General features: G+C 49.5%; 1 protein-coding gene across 1 annotated transcript in view; it reads left to right on the top strand.

Moving 5' to 3' along the window:
• The window catches only part of b4galnt3 (beta-1,4-N-acetyl-galactosaminyltransferase 3), a 101,169-nt gene that overhangs the window by 78,541 nt on the left and 3,781 nt on the right, over positions 1-18,847 (top strand). Inside the window, exons 10-17 of the mRNA XM_033037464.1 lie at positions 831-940; positions 2,807-2,907; positions 4,120-4,208; positions 7,359-8,769; positions 10,552-10,850; positions 12,761-12,914; positions 13,851-13,923; positions 17,540-17,693. Of these exons, the coding sequence (XP_032893355.1) occupies positions 831-940; positions 2,807-2,907; positions 4,120-4,208; positions 7,359-8,769; positions 10,552-10,850; positions 12,761-12,914; positions 13,851-13,923; positions 17,540-17,693 (2,391 nt within the window). The remainder of the gene's footprint in view (positions 1-830; positions 941-2,806; positions 2,908-4,119; positions 4,209-7,358; positions 8,770-10,551; positions 10,851-12,760; positions 12,915-13,850; positions 13,924-17,539; positions 17,694-18,847) is intronic.

Here is an 18,847-nt window from a genome sequence, read left to right as displayed (position 1 = left end):
GATACATAAATAATGAATCCAGAACCAGGGGCCACAGTCCAGAACCAGGGGACACACACAGTTTAAGAATAAGGGGTAAGCCATTTAGAACGGAGACCAGGAAACACTTTTTCTCACAGAGAGTGGTGAGTCTGTGGAATTCTCTGCCTCAGAGGGCGGTGGAGGCCGGTTCTCTGGATGCTTTCAAGAGAGAGCTAGATAGGGCTCTTAAAGATAGCGGAGTCAGGGGATATGGGGAGAAGGCAGGAACGGGGTTACTGATTGGGGATGATCAGCCATGATCACATTGAATGGCAGTGCTGGCTCGAAGGGCCGAATGGCCTACTCCTGCACCTATTGTCTATTGAAACCCTTCTGGTTTCAATAGACAATGACTATAACAATAGGTAGACAAAAATGCTGGAGAAACTCAGCGGGTGCGGCAGCATCTATGGAGCGAAGGAAATAGGCAACTCGTAGCATCGAAGGTAGACAAAAGTGCTGGAGAAACTCAGCGGGTGCAGCAGCATCTATGGAGCGAAGGAAATAGGCAACTAGTAGCATCGAAGGTAGACAAAAGTGCTGGAGAAACTCAGCGGGTGCAGCAGCATCTATGGAGCGAAGAAAATAGGCAACGTTTCGGGCCGAAACCCTTATGGGTTTTGGCCCGAAACGTTGCCTATTTCCTTCAGGATTTCGGCCTATTGTCTATTGTCTATTGTCTAATACACAAACAGTGTTATAGTATTGAGTTGAATACATTGTTTAGTAATAAAAGTATCTTTAAAAAAATATATATCAAGACTTGTACATGATAATATCTCACCAGTTTTCAATAATGCCTTTTGCAGTGCCTCTGATAACGGAGTCCCATGTGGATCAAGTGCTGCCTGACTGTGCGTACAAACCCAGCTATATCATTAACGGATTTCCTATACTCCGTTACCAAGGATTACAGTTTGTGAGCATCTTATTTTCTGATTACGTGGCCAGTGTTAGAGAAAGATGTATTGTGAAAGTGACACTAACAAAATGACTTGTGGTTTTTCTTTTCCCCCTAATGTGTACAGTCAGCTTCATATTATATTAATCCCAGAATTATTTGGTTCTTAGCTGCCGTGCAGTTGGTAATTCAGTTTGATTCCCGACCATCCAGACAAGGAACTGCAGATGCCGGAATCATGTGTAGAACACAGAGTGCTGGAGTAACATCAGCGGGTCAGGCAGCATCTGTGGAGAACCTGGATAGGTGATGTTTCACAGAGTGCTGGAGTAACTCAGCGGGTCAGGCAGCATCTGTGGGGAACATGGATAGGTGATGTTTCACAGAGTGCTGGAGTAACTCAGCGGGTCAGGCAGCATCTGTGGAGAACATGGATAGGTGACGTGTTCATAATTGATAGGAGCAGAATTAGGCCATTCGGCCCATCAAGTCTACTCCGCCATTCAATCAAGGCACGGTACTGACTTGGTGGGCTGATAGGCCTGTTTCTGGGCTGTATCTCTAAACAAAACCATGCTCTTCATTAAACCACTTGAGCCACCCTCTGGTGACGGGGGGGGGGGAGGGGTATGTAATCTGAATGTTCCTGCTTAAAAAAGAATCGACAGGCTGTAGGAAGTTTCTGCAGTAGGAACGTTATGGGGAGAAGGCAGGAAAATGGGGCTCCCTGTGGAGGCAGAGATCAGCCATGACCCCTGACTGCAAACTATGGTCATGACCCATGGTCATCAGCCTCTCACCCTGGCCACAAACTCTTTGAATCACTTCCCTCTGGAAGGCGACTCCGGACGATCAAAGCTGCCACAGCCAGACACGAGTAGAAGCTCTACTCAATAACCAAAAATCTGTAGCCTCCTTTTGCTCTGGTATTATATGTAATTCACATGTTTAATCGATAATGTTTTATTATTAATGTCTAACATTTTATGCGCCATTCCTAACGGTCACTGCGTGCCATGTTGTCACTCGCGGGTGGAGCACCAAGGCAAATTCCTTGTATGTGAATATACCTGGCCAATAAACTTATTCATTCATGATTGAATGGCGGAGTGGACTCGATGGGCCGAATGGCCTAATTCTACTCCAATAACTTGTGAGCGTGAACAACTGGGACTTGAAAATGGGGCCAAACTGGCGACTCTGTACACAGTGTCAGTGTACGACTGTTGCACACTTGTACTGTGTATAAGATGTTTATCTATGTGCATGCTTGTATTGAACTGTATACAAGAAAGGATTTCACTATACACGTGACGTAGAAAGTACTGTACCATTCCAATATGTATTTGACAGTGCAGCGGAGGTTCACAAGGTTAATTCCCGGGATGGCCGGACTGTCATTTGCTGAGAGAATGGAGCAGCTGGGCTTGTACACTCTGGAGTTTAGAAGGATGAGAGGATATCTCATTGAAACATATAAAATTGTTAAGGGCTTGGACACGCTAGAGGCAGGAAACATGTTCCCGATGTTGGGGGAGTCCAGATCCAGGGGCCACACAGTTTAAGAATAAGGAGTAAGCCATTTAGAACGGAGACGAGGAAACACTTTTTCTCACAGAGAGTTGTGAGTCTGTGGAATTCTCTGCCTCAGTTTTCTGGATGCTTTCAAGAGAGAGCTAGATAGGGCTCTTATAAATAGTGGAGTCAGGGGATATGGAGAGAAGGCAGGAACGGGGTACTGATTGGGGATGATCAGCCATGATCACATTGCTGGCTCATAGGGCCAAATGGCCTACCCCTGCACCTATTGTCTATTGTCCATTGGTTTCATTTTCGTGCCACACATTGTACGTCATAATATTTCCGCATTTTTGTAAATCGTAGGTCCATCTGACGTACGTCTATCCCAACGACTACACACGGCTAACGCACATGGAATCGGAAAACAAATGCTTTTATTTTGAAAATATGTATTACTTGGAAAGGTAAGATCATACAAAATGAAATGCTAGCGAGGTGAATCGAAAAATTAATAGAAATAAAAATGATGGTTAATTTGATGAAAATTAATTCAGGCGTTGGTGTATTTTGTGTGTTCTGTTGACTTTTTATTATTAATATGACTGTATGGCAAATTAAATTCATCATATGTTGCAAAACACACTTGGCTCATAAAGCATGAGTATTGTGTGTAAATTCTGATTTGTTTCTCCATGTTAGTGCTTTGAATTAATGCATGGATTCCTTTGAGTTTTAACCTTCCCATATTTTAATAAGTATCATTGTCCTCCTTAGAAATTACTTGCAAATTCTTAGTCTTGGTTAATTTAGAGACACAGCATGGAAACAGGCCCTTCGGCCCAGCGAGTCCATGCCGACCAACGATCACCCATCCACACTAATGCATTCCTACACACCAGAGACTATTTACAGAGGGGAATTAACCTACAAACCTGCACATCTTTCATCTTTGGAAAGTGTGAAGAAACCGGAGCACCTGGAGGAAACCCACTCGGTCCCAGGGAGAACGTACAAACTCTGTAAAGAAGGCGCCCGTAGTCAGAATCGATGCCAAGTCTCCGGTGCTGTAAGGCAGCAACTCTACCCAAACCCGACCAAGTCTGTTGAGTTTGACTTTTGACATTTGAGTCCCAATGCGTACATTGATAAAATCAAAAGTGAAAAATAATTGAGGAAAATCCATCGGGAATAATGGGGACTATTAACGAAAGATAAAACCACATGAGCAACTGTCGTAATTAATAATTTAATGCATTCTTAATAATGACCGGAAAGTATGTCCCTATTTTTGTTAAATTGAAATGACGGCACGGTGGTGCAGCGGTAGAGTTGCTGCCTTACGGCGCCAGAGACCCGGGTTCGATCCCGACTACGGGTGCTGTCTGTACAGAGTTTGTACGTTCTCCCTGCGGCCTGCGTGGGTTTTCTCCGGGATCTCCGGTCTCCTCCCACACTCCAAAGACGCACAGGTTTGTAGGTGAATTGGCTTGGCGTACGTGTAAATTGTCCCTAGTGTGAGTGTGTGGGATAGTGTTAGTGTGCGGGGATCGCTGGTTGGCACGAACTCGGTGGGCCGAAGGGCCTGTTCCCGCGCTGTATCTCCTAAACTAAAAATATAAAGACCCACGTTAAAATGTCACCGACGTTACGTAATCCATGATGTATCGATCCCACAGATTTGGATTCTACAAATATATGAAGATGGACACAACGCCACAAAAATCAAACGAGGGAAAGTTGGAGCATTCTCTCAGGATCGCAGCAGGTGATGGCAACTGATGTATCTGGGCCTGTGACTGTCCAGTAAATAATCTGCCTGCAGTCAATTCTCATGAAAAATGAATGAAAATCATCTTACAGTGGGAGAGATTTTAAAATGTAATTGGATGGCCATATGTGCAGGAAGGAACATCAGACTGAAGAAGGGTCTCGACCCGAAATGTCACCCATTCATAGAAACATAGAAACTAGGTGCAGGAGGAGGCCATTCGGCCCTTCGAGCCAGCACCGCCATTCGTTGTGGTCATGGCTGATCGTCCCCTATCCTTCTCTCCAGAGATGCTGCCTGTCCCGCTGAGTTAATCTGGCATTTTTTGACGGCCAAGGAACTTCAGATGCTGGTTTGAACCGAAGGTAGACGCTCAAAGTGCTGGGGTAGCTCAGTGGGACAAGCAGCATCTCTGGAGAGAAGGGATGGATGACGTTTCAGAATGGTCTGAAGAAGGGTCTCGACCCGAAACGTCACCCATTCCTTCTCTCCAGATATGCTGCTGCCTGTCCCGCTGAGTTACTCCAGCATTTTGTGTCTATCTTCTGGATGGTCGTAGAGTCATTCAGTACGGAAACAGGTCCACCGGCCCAACTTGCCCACGCCGACCAAAATGCCCCAACTACACCAGTCCAACCTGCCCGTGTTTGGCCTACATCCCTCTAAACCTGACCTATCCATGTACTTGTCTAAATGCCAAGTGTTTTTCAAAGTTGTTCTCATCCCTTCCTCAACTACCTCCTCCAGCAGCTTGCTCCACACACCCACCACCCTGTGTAAAAAGAGTTGTCCCTCACGGTCCTATTAAATCTTCCTAATCTACCAGGGATTGCCCTACTCTGGATAAAAGGCTCTGCACATTTTGCCCTATCCATTCCTCTCATGATCTTCTACACCTTTTTCCACTGCGCTCCAAGGAATATAGTCCTAGCCTTCCCAACCTCTCCCTGTAGCTCAGGCCCTCGAGTTCTGGCAACATTCTCGTAATTCCTCTCTGCACTCTTTCCAGCCTAACATAACTCGTTAACACCGAGCCCACAACCAACAATGGACCATTGTGGGCTCCACCTTTCCTTCATCAGCGTTACTTTTTTGCAAATCTTTCATACACTTGTTCTATATCTCTCTATATAGACATAGAAACATAGAAAATAGATGCAGGAGGAGGCCATTCGGCCCTTCGAGCCTGCACCGCCATTCAATATGATCATGGCTGATCATCCAACTCAGTATCCTGTACCTGCCTTCTCTCCATACCCTCTAATCCCTTTAGCCACAAGGGCCACATCTAACTCCCTCTTAAATATAGCCAATGAACTGGCCTCAACTACCTTCTGTGGCAGAGAATTCCAGAGATTCACCACTCTCTGTGTGAAAAATGTTTTCCTCATCTCGGTCCTAAATGAATTCCCTCTTATCCTTAAACTGTGACCCCTTGTTCTGGACTTCCCCAACATCGGGAACAATCTTCCTGCATCTAGCCTGTCCAACCCCTTAAGAATTTTGTAAGTTTCTATAAGATCCCCCCTCAATCTTCTAAATTCTAGCGAGTACAAGCCGAGTCTATCCAGTCTTTCTTCATATGAAAGTCCTGACATGCCAGGAATCAGTCTGGTGAACCTTCTCTGCACTCCCTCTATGGCAAGAATGTCTTTCCTCAGATTAGGAGACCAAAACTGTACTCAATACTCCAGGTGTGGTCTCACTAAGACCCCGTACAACTGCAGTAGAACCTCCCTGCTCCTATACTCAAATCCTTTTGCTATCCTTTACAAAGAGATACCTTCGATCGTCACCCTCTGTATCTCTCATTTCCATATCCCCCCGACTATCAGTCTAAGGAAGGGTCTCGACTCGAAACGTCACCCCTTCCTTCTCTCCAGAGATGCTGCCTGTCCCGCTGAGCTACTCCAGCACTTTGTGTCCATCTTCGGTTTAAACCAGCATCTGCAATTCCTTCGTACACATCCTTCCTCTAGTAGATGACTAGAACTGTGATAGGGCAGTCACGGTGGCGCAGTGGTAGAGTTGCTGCCTTACAGCGAATGCAGCGCCGGAGACCCGGGTTCGATCCCCACTACGGGCGCCGCCTGTACGGAGTTTGCCGCGTTCTCTCCGTGACCCACGTGGGTTTTCTCCGAGATCTTCGGTTTCCTCCCACGCTCCAAAGACGTACGGGTTTGTAGGTGAATTGGCATTGGTGTGGGCGTAAATTGTCCCTAGTGGGTGTGTGGGGGTAGTGTTAGTGCGCGGGGATCGCTGGTCGGCGCGGACTCGGTGGGCCGAAGGGTCTGTTTCCGCGCTGTATCTCTAAATTGGGAAACCATTGTGTTTAAGAAGGAACTGCAGATGCTGGAGAATCGAAGGTAGACAGAAATGCTGGAGAAACTCAGCGGGTGCAGCAGCATCTATGGAGCGAAGGAAATAGGCAACGTTTCGGGCCGAAACGTTGCCTATTTCCTTCAGGGTTTCGGCCCGAAACGTTGCCTATTTCCTTCGCTCCATAGATCCTGGTCCTCACCTACAAAGCCCTCCACCATCTGGCCCCCGCATATCTCACTGACCTCCTCTCCCCCTACCAACCCTCACGGTCCCTCAGATCCACATCAGCCGGTCTCCTCTCCATCCACAAGTCCAACCTCAGCAGTTTTGGGGACAGAGCCTTCTCCAGGGCAGCTCCCAGGCTCTGGAACTCCCTCCCCCAACTGATCCGCAATTCCGTGTCCCTCACCATCTTCCAGTCCCGCCTCAAGACCCATCTCTTCACCTCTGCCTAACCTTAGCCCCACGTCCCCGTCCCTTTTCATCTGTGCATTAATTGCCTCATACTGTGTTTTGTATTGAATTCTGTCTTTACTTTGTGTACTAGTCATGTCTCTACTATTTATTTCATTCCCATTACATGTTTTTCCTCTACATGCTCAATTTTTGTAAGGTGTCCTTGAGACTCTTGAAAGGCGCCCATAAATAAAATGTATTATTATTATTATTATTATTTCCTTCGCTCCATAGATGCTGCAGCACCCGCTGAGTTTCTCCAGCATTTTTGTCTACCTTCGATTTTCCAGCATCTGCAGTTCCTTCTTAAAAACTAAACTGAACTGAATTCCCAATGAAGATATTGATCCCTATATTTTTTTTTGATAGGAAAACTGTTTGATCGACATAAAGGGCAGATGCAGAAGGACAGCGTGGCGGCAGAACGGGATGAATATGCGTATGAAGAGGAGGATGAAATCCCGCAGGCGGTGAATCTTAAAGCTGTAGTTCAGGAGCAGAACCAGAAGGATGTCGAGGAAGATGGAAGCCATCTCGAGCCGGGAGACGGAGTAGGAGGAGTGGAGAAACCTGCCCGCTTGCCTGACGAGGAGGAGAAGGAGGACAAGGCAAGAGACTACGGAGATGACTATGATGATTATGTTTTGAAGAGGAAACGAAAACTGTTCTTTGCTGCAGAAAAGAAGTCTAGCAATGGGACGCTTGATCGCAACGCAATTGTGGACCATCGGTCAACGCCGGCGCGGAAAGGAATGGAAGGCAAGAGTAGCGAAGTTTCTCGTGCCAAAGGAAATGCGCGGGGCACCCGCTCTCCCAGTCAAAAAAATCCCCGCAGTTTTCAAAAAAAGTTGCGTGTCGTGTTGAAGGGCGGGTTGGGAAAGCAGGCAGCGAGATCGTCTGGGAGACAGCGGGAGAGAGGGAGCGACCATCTTGCCCGGCACATCACTCCGGGAGGGAACCGGGACGTTCGGAGAGCTGTTGGACGACCCGGGGCTCTGGAGAGACAGAACAACAGGTTGAGGGAGAAGCAGAAAGAAATGGCCAAAAATAGTCAAAACACGAAGAGAGCCGTTTACGTTGAGCAGCCGGTGGCCACGTTGTCGGGGGAAAGAGCCAACGAAAGTCTCGTCGCATCATTGAGCTCGAAGGACGACCAGGGGAAAAGTGATGGGCTGAAGCCAACAGAGCTGACATCGCCGTTCGGGCTGAAAGAGGAAAGGATCAACGGCGACACCATTGTGTCAGAGAAGCCTGCCCTTGGTCAGAACAACGGGCGGGTCAATCCGGGACCTTTCATCCCGCTGGGCCCCCGTTCCAAAAAGGACACTCCCCCCGCTGCGGCCAGTGACTGGTTCGGCAAAGTCTTGCCGCCTGCCGGCCAGAAAGGGGAAGAGGGGAAGGAGAACGGAGACGGGGAGGAGCAGAAAAACGAGGGGGAAATCTACGAGAAGGCCAACGCAGACGGGAGGAAGGGCGGGAAGTGGTTCGACCCCCCCGCCAGGGACGACAAAGCCAATGGGAAACCAGTCAAGGAGGAGGAGGAGGAGGCGGAAGCGGGGGAGGAGGAGGTGCCCGATGACCAGAGCTTCTACGGACACGTACATGACACGGCGGTCAGCTGGGAGCAGACCTTCAGCGTCAACAACATGGACTTCCACTCCCTGCGCTCCGACTGGATCGACCTCCGTTGCAACGTGTCGGGCAACCTGCTGATGAAGGAGCAGGAGGCCGCAGAGGTGGTGGAGGCCTACATGAAGAAGCTGAATGAAAAGCACAGGGGGTGAGTCATGGTTCCTCTCCTTCACTCTTAACACCATCAGCCATGATCACATTGAATGGCGGTGCTGGCTCGAAGGGCCAAATGGCCTACCCCTGCACTTATTGTCTATTAACATCTAGATACGAAGAGCTGATAGTGAAAGGCCTGGATTGACAATAGACAATAGATGCAGCAATCAGGATCAATGTGATCATGGCTGATCATCCCCAATCAGTATCCCGTTCCTGCCTTCTCCCCATATCCCCTGACTCCGCTACCTTTAATTATCTAGTTCTCTCTTGAAAGTATCCAGAGAACCTGCCTCCACCGCCCTCTGAGGCAGAGAATTCTTCTTCTTGCGTATGGTGTGCACAGCCTAAAGTTGTAGGACAACTTGTACTATTTGATCTTATTTGACTGTGCTCAGAGGGCGGTGGAGGCAGGTTCTCTGGATACTTTTAAGAGAGCTAGGCTGTGGTTGATTGCATTAGTCAAAACAGGGCGGACCACATGAAGGACGACAGATGGCACAATGGGCTAAGTGTTCGGCTGGCAACCGGAAGGTAGCCGGTTCGAATCCCGCTTGGAGTGCATACTGTCGTTGTGTCCTTGGGCAAGACACTTCACCCACCTTTGCCTGTGTGTGAATGTGTGTGAGTGATTGGTGGTGGTCGGAGGGGCCGTAGGCGCAGATTGGCAGCCACGCTTCCGTCAGTCTGCCCCAGGGCAGCTGTGGCTACAGAAGTAGCTTACCACCACCGAGTGTGACTGAGGAGTGAATTAATAATGCGATGTAAAGCGCCTTGAGTATTAGAAAGGCGCTATATAAATCCCATCCATTATTATTATTATTAAGGTTGCAATCTTCCACCCCAGCCAGAGAATTCCGCAAACTCTCCACTCTCTGTGTGAAAAAGTGTTTCCTCATCTCTGTTCTAAATGGCTGACCCCTTTTTCTTAAACTGTGGCCCCTGGTTCTGGACTCCCCCAACATTGGGAACATGTTTCCTGCCTCTAGCGTGTCCAAACCCTTAATAATCTTATGTGGATGTGGAGAGGATGTTGCCGCTCGTCACAGTCGAGGCCCAGAGGCCACGGCCTCAGAATTCAAAGTCAAAGTCAACTTTATTCGTCACATGCACCAACTAAGGTGCAGTTACATGAATTTGCCAGCAGCAACACAGCCGAAAAAAATGAACACACAATACACAATAGAATTTAACATAAACATCCACCACAGCATTCTTCACTGTGGTGAACAGCAACAAAGTTCAGCCCTAGTGTGCCCAAACCCTTAATAATCATATATGTCTCAATAAGATTCAATAAGGGCTCTTAAAAATAGCGGGGTCAAGGGATATGGGGAGAAGGCAGGAACGGGGTACTGATTGGGGATGATCAGCCATGATCACATTGAATGGCGGTGCTGGCTCGAAGGGCCGAATGGCCTACTCCTGCACCTATTGTCTGTTGTCTATTGTCTATTAAGATATCCTCTCATCCTTCTAAACTCCAGAGTGTACAAGCCCAGCTGCTCCATTCTCTGAGCACATGACAGTCCCGCCATCCCGGGAACTCGATAGGCTGAATGGCCTAATTCTGTTAAGACGTCTTACATTCTTATAGGTCTCTTTGCAAACCTCTCGTTCTTGTTATTGTCTGCCGGATAAGATGCAAAGTAAACTTCTGTTTAAATATTAATGGCGTTGCAATAATATTGAAGATTATGCAATTGAAATGAAGAAGTAAGTGAGTCATGTTTGCAGCGCTCGCCCTGATAACAATGTATTCATCTGGTAACAGGAGGTACACACTGCATCAATTAGTCAGCATTGAGAAACGCCTGGACCGTTTGCGGGGCAGCAGGTACCTGCTGGAGCTCGAGCTGCTGTGGAACCAGAAGACAATTGTGCGATTGTCCGAGTACGTGTACAACCTGAATGGTAACGGCGATGGCACGGGCATGGGCGGCGACACGAGGCTGAGGAAGGTGTACCGGCAGGCTGGCCAGAATCTGGGGGAAAACCGCGCCAGGTTAACACTGTGTTCGCCCACCGGGTTCAGCTGGCGGAGAAATGCTATGATTCACTTTATAGTCCCAGGTAAGGTCGCAACTCACAGGGGAACTGCCCCCCCTTGGGGAAAGGGGCAGGAGCGTCGTATTGTCACACGTCCCACACAGAGCAATGACATTCTTAAACAAAGAACCTATAGCGGAGCAAGATAGACCATCCTGCTAAATACAATGGGCTGACGTGTAGTACGCAACGGAGCGGAACGTGGGCCTTTTCTTCATCCATTTCAGTAACCGGACCCGACCCGACCCGACCCGCAGTGTAATCAACGTTGCGGGGGAACAGTTTGTGTTAATAAATTAAAATTCTGAAAATGAGGCGAAGATTTTCACCAAATAACTTTTATTTTTACGAGGATGTTTCCGTAACCGGCTTCCGTCTCCGCACTAGTATCTTTGCTCCGCTACGGGATCTTTGGTGCTGGTTACGGAAATGGGGCCGAAAATGACCCATGAATCTGCCCATGACCGTACTACGTCTTTTTCGTCGAGTGGCCTATCTTGCTCGCTGTAGGATCTTTGTTCTTAAGGGCCTGTCCGATTGGCGATTTTTTCGGCGACTGCCGGCGTCATTGACAGACGTGACAGGTCACCGAAAAAGTCGCGGCGTGACGACGTATTGACGCGCGGTGTCTCCGGGAGAGTCGCGACATTTTTTTGTCGCCGCTGGATTTTGAAATGTTCAAAATCTTTCGGCCACCCTGATGCGTCAGTCAGTGACGCTGGCAGTCGCCGAAAATATCGGCAAGTGGAACAGGCCCTTAACTTGCAGCAACACAACAGAATGTATCACCTTGTCCCTCAATATCTCCCGTCTCCCTTCCCCCTGGCTCTTGAGTCTGAAGAAGGGCCTCGTTGTAAACATGGTATCCTGTAAGCAATATTATAAACAAGAAGGGTCTCGACCCGAAACGTCACCCATTCCTTCTCAAAGGCTGCCTACATACAAACAAACAGACATGGAATTAATATATCACCAAGTTTATCAATAATACACTCAACATGTCACGGAGACCAGCGTATACGGAAGCTTCCAGATTCCCCGCCGCACCCGAGATTGGGATTGAACCTGGGTCCCCAGCGCCGTGAGGCAGCGACTCTACCAGTTGCTTCACCCTGCCATCATTTGGCAAATTTTGGAAATTAATATTGATGAGTAGCTCAGTAAGATTTACAAATCTAAATAATTTAGTTCCATGATATCGAGTAGTCATCTTCAACACAAATGAAGGAATATTATACAGGGCTGCATCAATCAATTACTTAATAAAATCCATCTACTGATAGAACTGCAGATGCCAATTAGATATTTTGTATTGGTTCTTTCCCCGGGGAAATCTTCAGATATTTCAGCGAACCTTTGTGGATTTGTAAAAAGAGTTTAAAATGGAGAGTAAATGGCTGAAGGTTGGAGAGAAACGAAGCGAATGGGAATATTTGTGGGTGTTGGGGGCCGGTCCCACGAGCATGCGACTGCATGTGGCAAGCGCGACCTAACGTGGTCGCTTGAGCCGTACGGCCTCGCGGGGCCGGTCCCACTTCGATCGCCGGAGCCGTATGGAGTTGTGCGGAGCTGGTCCCGACATCGCGCGGGGCTCCGAAAAACTGACCGTGTTCAAAAATTCCGCGTGGCAACGGCCTACCGGCTGTACGCACGTCTTGACGGGCGTGCGCAGCGTCTCGACGCCATACGCACGTCTTGTAGCCGTACGTCATGCGCGAACTTCCCGCGGACTTCGCTCGAACTTCAAGTCACTCACTCGACCTCCGCGCGGCCCCCGCTTCCGGTTTGGTCGCGCTTGCCGCATGCAGTCGCATGCTCGTGGGACAGGCCCTTTAGGGTGATGAGTAACACTGGCGGTGCTGGCTCGAAGGGCCGAATGGCCTACTCCTGCACCTATTGTCTATTGTCTATTGATGCTTGTCTTGTTTCCACAGTGAAGAACCAGGCTCGATGGGTACAGCAGTTTATCTACGACATGGAGGAGTTGCACGCAGTGACTGGCGACCAATACTTCAGCGTGACCATCACTGATTACAGTAGCACCGACATGGATGTGGAGAACGCTTTGAAAAGGAGCATGTTGACCAGGTGTTGGCCCCACGTCACAAACACAAAGTGCTGGAACAAATGAATGAATGAATGAATGAATGAATGAATGAATGAATGAATGAATGAATGAATAAGTTTATTGGCCAAGTATTCACATACAAGGAATTTGCCTTGGTGCTCCGCCCGCAAGTGTCAACATGACATACAGCGACAGTTAAGAATGACACACAAAACATTAAACATTAATAATAAAACATTATCGATAAACATGTGAATTAAATAAAATACCAGATCAAAGGGAGGCTACAGATTTTTGGCTGTTGAGTAGAGCAACTACTCGTGGATAAAAACTGTTTTTATGTCTGGCTGTGGCAGCTTTGACAATCCGGAGTCGCCTTCCAGAGGGAAGTGATTCAAAGAGTTTGTGGCCAGGGTGAGAGGGGTCAGAGGTGATCTTGCCCGCTCGCTTCCTGGCCCTTGCAGTGTACAGTTCATCAATGGGGGGAAGGTTGCAGCCAATAACCTTCTCAGCTGATCTGAATGGTAACGGACAGGCGGCATCTCGGTTCGGGACCCCCACCTCAGGCTGACTGAAAGTCCCCCCCACCCGGAAAACCCTCCGTCCACTCCCTCCGCAGATGCTGCCGGACCCGCTGCCGGTTCCACCTGCAGTAAAATGGAGGCTACAAGGAACTGCAGGTGCTGGAGTCCTGAGCAGAAAGCACAAAGTGCTGGAGGAACCCAGTGGGTCGGTGAGCACCTGGGGAGGGAAATGGTGTCTGGAAATGTCCCCCCGACCCAAACCATCACCCATCCACTCCCTCCACTGATGCTGCCTGACCCGCTGGGCTCCTCCAACACAAGATTCGGGGCGTCTGCAGTTACTTGTGTCTCGATTCCCCGAACGCGATGATTTTGAGCAGAGCGCTGTTAAGTTAAAGCATGGGTTAACGTGCGATTGTGATTTCCCCGCAGGTATCAGTACGTGAGACTTGAGGGGAACTTTGAGCGTTCAGCTGGCTTGCAGTCAGGAATTGATCTAATACAGGTAAGAAAAGTCAACTTGCCAAATTTCATCATAACGTTGAAAGCACGGTGGCGCAGCGGGTAGAGCTGCTGCCTCACTGCTGCCAGAGACCCGGGTTCGATCCCGACTACGGGTGCTGTCTGTACGGAGTTTGCACGTTCATCCCCGTGACCCGCGTGGGCTTTCTCCGAGATCTCCGGTTTCCTCCCACACTCCAAAGACGTGCAGGTTTGTAGGTTAATTGGCTTCGGCATAAATGTAAATTGTCCCTAGGAAGGCACAAAAAGCTGGAGTAACTCAGCGGGTCAGACAGCATCTCTGGAGGAAAGGAATAGATGACGTTTCGGGTCGAGACCCTTCTTTCCTTCTCCCCAGAGATGCTGCCCGTCCCGCTGAGTTACTCCAGCTTTTTGTGTCTAACTTCGGTTTAAACCGGCATCTGCAGTTCCTCCCTGTAAAGTGTCCCCTGTGTGTGTGTAGGGTAGTGTTAGTGTGCGGGGATCGCTGGTCGGCACGGACTCGGCGGGCCGAAGGGCCTGTTTCTGCGCTGTGTCTCCAAACTAAACTAAAGTGGTTGTAGTCTAGTTAATTGTTAATAAAGTGGCAGTCCTGTACATCGGCTCCATTGTACTAAATGCCAACGCCTTGCCGAGGTTTAGCGAGGAAGCTTTCCACCGGTCTTCTTCCGAACATTGAACACCTCCGCTCAGTCCGTCTTAACCAACCTGATCTCCCGGTGGCCCAGCACTTCAACTCCCCCTCCCATTCCCAATCTGACCTTCCTGTCCTGGGCCTCCTCCAGTGTCAGAGTGAGGCCCAGCGCAAATTGGAGGAACAGCACCTCATATTTCGCTTGGGTAGGTTACACCCCAGCGGTATGAACATTGACTTCTCTAACTACAGATAGCCCTCTCTCTCCATCCCCTTCCCAGTTCTCCCACTGGTCTCACTGTCTCCGACTACATTCTATCTTTGACCCGCCCCCTCCCCCCGACATCAGTGTGAAGAAGGGTCTCGACCCGAAATGTCGCCCATTCCTTCTCTCCAGAGATGCTGCCTGACCCACCGAGTTACTCCAGCATTTTGTGTCTACCTTGTGCAATGTTCATTTGTTGTCAAAGTACACCTACAAAGGCAAGGATTTTGCTTTACTTAAAGATTCGCCGTTGCACATTCCGATTTTTAGTTTAGTTTAGAGAAACAGCGCGGAAACAGGCCCTTCGGCCCACTGAGTCCGTGCCGACCAGCGATCCCCGCACGCTAACAATACTCTACACACACTAGGGACAATTTAAATCCATACCAAGCCAATTAACCTACAAACCTACAAACTTGTACGTCTTTGGAGTGTGGGAGGAAACCGGAGCACCCGGAGAAAACCCACGCAGTTCACGGGGAGAACGTGCAAACTCCGCACAGACAGCACCCGTAGTCGGGATGGAACCCGGGTCTCTGGCGCTGTGAGGCAGCAACTCTACACGCTGCACCACCGTGCTGCCCTGTGCTTGATGGAGTCCCTTCATGTTTAAAACAGCAATTGGCAATTTGCCGTAGATTAATTTTGTATTTGCAAATATGTAAATGGTGGTTTGTGACTTGTAATGGGGCTGATAATTCTTTGATGGATGGCTGTGGTCTGGCCTCCGGCAGAATTCCTTGGGTTAACCTGGCCACAGGCCCATGGACCACGAGGTGTCTCTCTCTCTCTCTCTCCCTGCATTGTTCTGCTGCCACCGTTGTCTGTGAGAAAGATCCTGGAGCTGTAAACCACAGTGATGCCCGGGATGCATAACCACAGCGGTGAATCCACGAGTGTGCCGTTAGCATGGGACTGCCCGCTGCTTACCGCACTCTCGAAACATTCGCTCATCCTATCTACACGGTGAACCGCAGACTGTACCATCAGTAAACCAGTCACCTCACCGGGAATGGCGGCACAGTGGCGCAGCCTCACAGCGCCGGAGACCCGGGTTCCATCCTGACCACGGGGGACTGTCTGCGTGGAGTTTGCACGTTCTCCCCGTGACCCGCGTGGGTTTTCTCTGAGATCTCCGGTTCCCTCCTGCACTCCAAAGACATGCTGGTTAATTGACTTCGGTAAATTGTCCCTAGTGTGTGTAGGATAGCACTAGTGTGTGGGGTGATCACCGATCAGCGTGGGCCGAAGGGCCTTGTTTCCGTGCTGCATCTCTGAACTAAACTAAACTGTGAGAGACACAGAGAGAGAATGAGAGAGAGAGAGAGACACGCAAGCAACTGCAAATGTTTGCTTACATAAAAAGACACAAAGTGCTGGAGTAACTCATTGTTTAAGAAGGAACTGCAGATGCTGGAACAATCGAAGGTAGACAAAAATGCTGGAGAATCTCAGTGGGCGAGGCAGCATCTATGGACCGAAGGAATGGGTGACATTACTATCTCTAAATAAGTGATGCATTTTGTAGGTGCCGGTCAAGAGATCCCAATACAGGCCCTCTGATTTATTTATGCGACCAAACACTAAAGGAATTCAAATTCCCATTACCACTCGAACTCAAGACCCCAGACCACCTCCGTCAAGCTATATGGAGACTCCTCTCAGGCCATTTGAAGGATTATTTCTGAAACTGCTGTGCCCTTTCAAAAGGTAGACACAAAATGCTGGAGGAACTCAGCGGGTCAGGCAGCATCTATGGAGAAAAGGAATAGGTGACGTTTCGGGTTGAGACCCTTCTTCAGACTGATGTCAGGGGGGGAAAGAAAGGAAGAGGCGGAGACAGTGGGCTGTGGGAGAGCTGGGAAGGGGAGGGGAAGGAGGGAGAAAGCAGGGACTACCTGAAATTGGAGAAGTCAATGTTCATACCGCTGGGGTGTAAACTGCCCAAGTGAAATATGAGGTGCTGCTCCTCCAATTTGCGCTGGGCCTCACTCTGGCAAAATCTTTCAAAATATTAGTTTAGTTTAGAGATACAGCGTGGAAACAGGCCCTTGAATCCGTGCCGACCAGCGATCCCCGCTCACACTCGTTTTACATTCTCCCAATTGACAGAAGCCAATGAACCTACAAACCTGCACGTCTTTGGAGTGTGGGAGGAAACCGGAGCACCCGGAGAAAACAGGTCACAGGGAGAACGAACAAACTCCGTACAGACAGCACCCGTGGTCAGGGTCGAACCCATGTACCTGGCGCTGTGAGGCAGCAACTCTACCGCTGCGCCACCTTGCAGTGTAGTAACAGCGAAACGTCACCCATTCCTTCTCTCCAGAGATGCTGCCTGCCCCGCTGAGTTGCTCCAGCATTTTGTGTCTACCTCACATGATAATGTCAGGACCAATGTTCCCGATGTTGGGGGAGTCCAGAACCAGGGGCCACACAGTTTAAGAATAAGGGGTAAGCCAGTTAGTACGGAGACGAGGAAACACTTTTTCACAGAGAGTTGTGAGTCTGTGGAATTCTCTGCCTCAGAGGGCGGTGGAGGCAGGTTCTCTGGATACTTTCAAGAGAGAGCTAGATAGGGCTCTTAAAGATAGCGGAGTCAGGGGATATGGGGAGAAGGCAGGAACGGGGTACTGATTGTGGATGATCAGCCATGATCACATTGAAGGGCCGAATGGCCTACTCCTGCACCTATTGTCATGCCTGTGTTTTTAATTCCAGGATGACCACAGCATCGTCTTCCTGTGTGACCTGCACATCAACTTCCCTCCGTACATCATCGACAGCATCAGGAAACACTGTGTGGAGGGAAAGATGGCCTTCGCCCCGATCGTGATGAGGTTGAACTGTGGCTCCTCCGCTCAAGAACCTGACGGTGAGTCCAAACAGGGAACGCCACTTGACATCATCCAGTAGGGTGGCCAACTTCCCCGCTCCCAAATAAGGAACAAGAGGTCAAAATACGGGACAGATTCCCGACGGCAATTCGTTGACCGGCTCGGCCGTGGCTGGGTGAATGATGAGTTGGCCCCGGGTGCTGGACTGCACACAAAGCCCAGCCGGTGGGCCAGCTGAGGGGTTTTGGCCCCGGGCCAGGCGACGTCGCGCGCAAAGTCCGGCGCCCCGTCCAACTCACGGCCATGAGAAGGAGGGGTGGTGGTGGTGTCGGCGGTCAGCGAAGGTCGAAGGTCGGATAGCTGGCCGGGCTGCCGACTGACCAACCGACGGGGCCACGGGCGAGGTGCTGCTGCTGCTGCTGCTGCACTCCATGGGCTGCACTACGTCGGGACGGGTGAGGCGGGACCGGACCCGACGGTCCCCTCGACCCGAGTAGTAGCGGTCAAATACGGGACAAGGGCGGTCCCCCGTACGGGACAAACCGATTTAGCCCAAAATACGGGATGTCCCGGCTAATACGGGACAGTTGGCAACCCTACTGTCCACTCAATGTAACGTTTAGCTAGATACAGGAACCGCAGATGCTGCTTTACAAAGTTACTGGAGTGGCTCGCCGGGTCAGGCAGCATCTCAGAAGCTCGTCACCCATTCCTCTCCACCCTCTCCAGAGAGGCTGCCTGACCCGCTGAGTTACTCCAGCATTTAAATGAGGCCATGACGTCTAGTCCTAGACCAAGGGTCCCCAACCTGGGGTAAATTTCGCCTACCCAGGGGGTAAATGTGTTGATTCTGGATGTGTACATATTTTCTCTCATTGACTGACTGTGTTTGGTTCTGGTATCTGGTCATCATTAGTTGTTCATAAATAAGTGAAATAACATTGTTCTCTGCTATTAAAGTTGCCAGGGATGAAAAACGTTTTGAACCCCTGTCCTAGACTCTCCCACTAGTGGAAACATCCTCTCCACATCCACTCTATCCAAGCCTTTCACTATTCTGTACGTTTCAATGAGGGGTCCCATCATTTCAAATATGCAGACGACACAACAATAATTGGCCTCATCTCAGACAACAACGAATCACAATACCATCAAACAGTGGACAGCGCAGTCAAATGGTGCGCAGACAACA

Source organism: Amblyraja radiata, chromosome 19 (genome assembly GCF_010909765.2).
Source record: "Amblyraja radiata isolate CabotCenter1 chromosome 19, sAmbRad1.1.pri, whole genome shotgun sequence".
Taxonomy (NCBI): Eukaryota; Metazoa; Chordata; class Chondrichthyes; order Rajiformes; family Rajidae; genus Amblyraja; species Amblyraja radiata.
Note: the sequence above shows the minus strand (reverse complement) of the source record. Positions and strands in the feature narration are given on the sequence as shown.